The following is a 5,728-nucleotide window of genomic DNA, read 5'->3' on the forward strand; positions in this document are numbered from 1 at the left end:
TTTGCCAGTTTGTCTGTCAGGAATCATCACCCTCCAGGGAAGGGAAAGACAGGGATGGCACTGAAGCCAGGGACTCAGGGGGAGCAGCCTCTGCTCAGGAATCACCAAACTCTCAGCACAGATGTTCCCTGCTCAAAAATTCACAGGTTCCCTCCACAGCTGAGTTTTAATTTCACTTCTCTTTTACAGTTCTGGGTGGGTCCCAGAGGAGGGAAAAAAGATCCAGCAGAAAAATGGGGATGTAAATAAATATTCGGGTGAAATATCACATGGAAGGGTTGTACAGCAATGACTCCCGACTTTCAGAACAAATTCCCTTTAAAAAATAAGAATATATTAATAGGATAAATTAGTTAATTTAACTGAATAATGGTTCTGGTTGGATTTAAAAGGAAAAAGAAGCTAGAAATGATTTGGGATTGAGAGCAGCACTCCCTGCTCAGGCTGAATTGTCTCAGAGCATCAGCTCAGCCAGTGCAGCTCCTCTGAACTGCTCCAGAATTCATTAAATTGCTCCCAAATTCATTAAATTGCTTTCTGTGGCCAGGGCAAAGAGAAATTCCTTTAAAAGGGCAGAAATTCCCTTTCTGGTCTCACCTGCAGCTGCAGCAGCACCCAGAGGTGTGCAGGACACACCAAGGCTCCCGTTCCTGCAGGGAATGTCCTGAAGGAGCAAGGGGGAATCGCTTTTCCTGTACTGGGTGCTCTGCCAATTAATTAATTCACTAATTAATTAATAATTCATTAACTCTGAGCAGCAAAAATACAATCAAGGTACTTCAATCTCTGGAAAAATTTCCTTTGCCATCATTTGTCCTTCAAACACTCCAGGCAATTACAGCCAAACCACCCCAAAAAATCCACCAGACAAAGCTCATTTTCCTTTAAGCTTATTTAATGATATTTGAAACGCTTAAATTTTCTATTTCCCAGGTCCTGAAAACAGATTTCTTTTTTTTTTTTCTTTTTAAGTGACCAATATTTAATTCCAGAAACATACAACCCGATCAGCTAAGTCATAAAAGAGCTATTTTACAAACATACATCTGGATAATTAGAACAATAAAGTCTTTTTAGACATTCAAACATGATCAGTAAAAATACAGGATTATTAATAAAGATTTTTGTGTATTTTTTTTTTAAAGAATACTTCCAGATTTTTTTTTTCTTCTCTTTAAAGTAAATCTCTGTTAAGAGTACATGATTGTATGTTGTACAAAGAAAATAAAAATATTCTAGTATGAAGAGAGCTCCACAAGACTGAATTCAAAATAAATCAGCAGTGTTTTGGCTGCAGTATCCCTTTTGCAGTACATCTGCTTGTCAGTTGGCACCTTTGGGGAAGGGGAGGGAATCCAGGGATTTCTTTGGGGAACAGGCAGAAAATACTGGATCCAGGAGAAGGAAATCTAAGAGCAGGGAGATTTAAATCAAAATATCCAATTTCAACACTGGAATTTTAAATCAGAATATCCCATTTGAAACACTGGAATTTTAAATCACAAGATCCAATTTTAAATCAGAAGATCCAGTTTGAAACACTGGAATTTTAAAGCAGAATATCCCAATTTAAACAATGGGATTTTAAATCAGAATATCCAGTTTGAAGCACTGGAATTTTTAAGCAGAAGATCCAATTTTAAATCAGAATATCCCATTTGAAACGCTGGACATTTAAATCAGAATATCTAATTTTAAACAATGGAAATTTAAATCAGAATATCCCATTTTAAGCACAGGACAGTGCTGCCTGAGAGCTCCTGAGGTTTGCACCCTCTGACCCCACCTCCCCTCACCAGGGCAATCAGGGATCTCCTGCAGGACAAGGGAATTCCCATTCCAGAAAATTCCATCTTCAGCTTTTGCCCATGAGCTGCGTGGCAGCAGAAGGGAAGTGACCCCTCAGGAAATGTTCTTATTTCCCATCCTTGTTCCCAAACCAAGAAATCCTTGCTCTGTTTGGGGAGGGGGAAAAAATATTTTTGGGATGAGGGGCTGGGACAAAAAACTCCAGAGAACTGTTTGGATAAGGGAATGCCCAACCCATCAGGGGGAGATTAAAATGAAAATCCCATTTTAAAATAAGGGGGAATCTTATGGCTTAAAGGAGGAAATAACAGTGGGAATCCTGAATAGAGCATTTGAGCTCCAGCCCTGAGGTCTGGGGTGCAGCAGGTGTGCCAGGGAGGGAAAAGGAATTTCCTGGGGAAGGAATCCCCTGGGAAATGAATTTCCTGGGAAAGGAATTTACTGGGAAAAGGAATTCCCTGTCCCTCCAGGGAAGGGATCCCTGCCCCACCACCCTCCCTGTGTGTGAGGCTGGCCCAGAGCTGGAGCCCAGAGCCCACAGTGGGGTTTGTGTCACCCTCAGAGCTGGGGGACACCGGCTGGGCCCTCCTGGCCCTGCCAGGCCCTGGTGGCTCCTCTGCCAGGCCCTGGTGGCTCTGTCAGGCCCTGGTGGCTCCTCCTGGGCCTGCCAGGCCCTGGTGGCTCCTCTTGGCCCTGCCAGGCCCTGGTGGCTCCTCTGCCACCCCAGCCTGGCACTGGGGGGATTTTCCTTCATCCACCCTGACAGTGACAGGGACACAGCTGCCCCTCACTCTGGGGGGAGCAAAGTCTGAGGGAAAAGCCACTCCAGCAGGCAAAAATGTGAATTTACGAACTCGCTGCCAGCTTTTCACTGCTGCCACAAGCACCAGAGGTGACACCAGGGACCACCGCAGACCCTGGAATTCTGTAACCTGCAACAAGGATTTTGTGTTCAACCGCGAGCTAAGAGCAGGAACCACCCAGGCCTCCCCAAACCCAGCTCTGCTGCCCTTCCAGAACATTCTTCCAAAGCTCCCTCTGCTCTGGAGCTCCATGGAAGCCTCTGGGAACCCTGGAGACCACTGAGGTCACCACAGCTGCTCCTGGCTTTGGAGTGTGAGGGGGAAAAGGGGTCCAACCCCAGGTCTGGGCTGTTTTCCAGTTCTCCTCCTGGCAGCATTCCAGGCTGGGGGGCTCTCAGAGGGAATTTGGATGTTTAAAATCCAGGGAATTGAGGGGCTGAGTGCTGGGTTAATACTGACAATAATCCCACACTGCAGGATTTGGTGCATCCCAAAAAATACCCCAGGGAGCTCCTGGCAGCCTGCAGGAGGCTTGGGCTGCTGCTGGCAGTGGTGATGCTCCTCAAACAACAGGAATTCCTCCGTCCCCTCCCTCCAAGGGCTTCTAGCTCCAACTCCCACACCGAAATCACCTCTGCTCCTTCTCCTGGCACCTGAACTCACCCTCCACAGGATTCTGGGGCAAAAACAAGAACAGTGACACTGGGGACAGTTTGAAGCACCCTGGGCCAAGCAGGACAGTAAAATCCCCTCTGCTCCCTCTCCTGCCACCTGAAATCCTCCACAGGGGGAAGAACAAGAGCTGGGATTTCTCTGACAGGGGACAGAGGTGATTTCTTGCCAGCAGATAAAATGTTTTAGAGGGGCAGGAGGATCCCGGTGCTGAGCAAAGCTCTGGCTGTCCATGGGGTGTGCAGGATGCTCAGTTTGGCTCCCTTAAAGAGCTGAAAACCTGGAGGAGGGTGTGTTCCTCACCCACCCGGCAGGAGCAGCACAGTGACACTGGGGACAGTTTGAACCACCACAGTAAAAATCCATTTTCACCCTCATTTGACAGAGAAAAGCAGAAAAACAGGAGATACCTCAAGGGGCAGGGCATGGATCCAGAACTCCTTGCTGTCAGACCCCTGTTGTGTGAAATCCAGCCCAGGGGATGGGGAATGAATGGAAATGGGCTCAGGGCAGGGGCTCAGCTCAGGACCACCCCAATTCCCACCCTGGCAGGAATCCCCACCAGGACAGGCCTGAGGAGGTGCCCAGAGCTGCTCCAGCCTCCTCGGGTCACCAATCTCCCTCTCATTGGCACGAATTATTTAAAAAAAAAAAAAAAAAAAAAAAGCAAAATTCCACAAAAACCAACCCCAAAAAAACAACCCCAAAGCCCACCCCGAGCCCTCAGCAAGACATACTCCAGGTACTAAAACTTACTGGCCCTAAAATCAGCAGTACCTGTGGCTAACTCCATGGCAGCCCTTTTTCATTCAGTAGTGAATCAGGGGCACAGCTGCCCCACATCTTTGAAACACTTCTGGGTTTGCATTTTTATCTTTTTTTATCTTTTTTTTTTTTTGATCCAGAGAAGAGTTACAAAAGTGCTGCAGGTCCAAGTATTTTTTTTTATCACTTTACAAAGGAGACAATGATCAAAGCCAACAAAGTCAAGAAAAAAAAAACCCAAAATTAAACCTCTTTCTCCTCTCCCAGCAAAGGAATGGGAAAGGGGAAAAGGAAAATTTGCCCATCTCAAGTGCCTGGCTGTTTAGTGCATGGAAAATTCCTGTTCCACACGTGGTGACACGAGCAATTCCCATGCAGTTGGTTGGATACAGACAAATCCCAGCCATCAATTCCATCCTAACACCTTCATGAGTAGCTCTTGGTGGTCTGAGTGCCAGCAGGGAGTGCAGAGTCCAGTCCAGTGAGGAATCACCTGCACACAGGTCCCCCCTGTCCCCTCACCAGGCAGGGCTGGGCCACATGCAGGGGGCCAGAACTGTCACTACCCAAAAAATAGAACAAAAACAAAAAAAAAAGGCAGATTAAAAAATTAAAATGTGCTTTTGATACACGGAATGAAGTCAAATAAATACATTGATTTTTTTTTCTTTTAAATGTCTAAATACATTTTTTTTATATCCTACACCCAAAGCTCTGTACATTTGGTTTGGTTTTTTTTTTTTTTCCTGTTCTGAAAAAAAAAATTGAATTTCTGGTAGCAAGGAGAGGAGCAGAATAGAATAGACTCCCTCACTGACAAGATAGTGCAGATGCCCCACAGGAAAAGCACCCCATGCCCACTTTGCTAGAGAATGGTTCTGTTTGGATGCTCCAAACCCTCATCCCAGAGTCCACAGGGGAGACAGCGGGTGCTGTGTCCTGATTCTCTTCCTCCAATCTTCAGCCACTCCTGGAAACACGACTAGCTTTTGTCTGAAAAGGGGGGAAAAAGGGAAAAAAGGGTGGTGAGAGAGAGGGATGCACCTGGAGATGAATTTGTGGCACTTCTGAGCACTCCCACAGGCAGAGCTGCTCACTGAGAGCTTCACCCCCAGCCCTTGGTCAGGTGTCACTGTCACATTCTCTGAAAAATCCCTTCCCCAGGATTTCTGCTCCTGGGAAGCTGAGAAGCCTCAGACAAAAATGAAAACAAGAATTATCTGACTGCTTCTCCTTTGGAATGTGGTTGGACATTGTTTATCCAACACGTGAATTGTCTTTACTTAATGACCAATCATGGTCAGGCTGTGTTGGACTCTGAGGAGTCAGTCACGAGTTTTTCATTATTATCTTGTTAAACCTTCTAAAATCACCAAAATAAAAGTGTGAAACCTGTGAGTCCATTTTTTGGGTGGGTTTTGTCTGTCCTAAATGTACCAGAAGGCCCTTCAATAAAGAGAATTCCTTTTTATTCCCTTAATTCGGCCTGGCCTCTGTTTTTAGGTGGATTTTGTGCTCTGGGTGTGATTTTGGGGTCCTACCTGAGTGCTCTCCCGTGGAGGCTGAGCCAGCCAGCCCCTGGCGCCGCAGAACGCTGTAATCCTCCTCCACCTCCTGCAAAACAGCAACAACAGCCCCACAACTCAGCTGGATCTCCATTGACCAGGCAAACAAAGAGG

General features: G+C 46.4%; 1 protein-coding gene across 1 annotated transcript in view; it reads right to left on the reverse strand.

The window, feature by feature from the left end:
- Positions 1-877: 877 nt before the first annotated feature.
- The window catches only part of ARHGEF12 (Rho guanine nucleotide exchange factor 12), a 37,444-nt gene continuing 32,593 nt past the window's right edge, over positions 878-5,728 (reverse strand). Inside the window, exons 36-37 of the mRNA XM_014310884.2 lie at positions 5,591-5,663; positions 878-5,042 (exon numbers count right to left, since the gene is read on the reverse strand). Coding sequence (XP_014166359.1) covers positions 5,032-5,042; positions 5,591-5,663 — 84 coding nt within the window. The 3' untranslated portion in view covers positions 878-5,031. The remainder of the gene's footprint in view (positions 5,043-5,590; positions 5,664-5,728) is intronic.

The sequence above is a fragment of the Geospiza fortis genome, unplaced genomic scaffold, assembly GCF_000277835.1.
Source record: "Geospiza fortis unplaced genomic scaffold, GeoFor_1.0 scaffold305, whole genome shotgun sequence".
In the NCBI taxonomy this organism is placed as follows: domain Eukaryota; kingdom Metazoa; phylum Chordata; class Aves; order Passeriformes; family Thraupidae; genus Geospiza; species Geospiza fortis.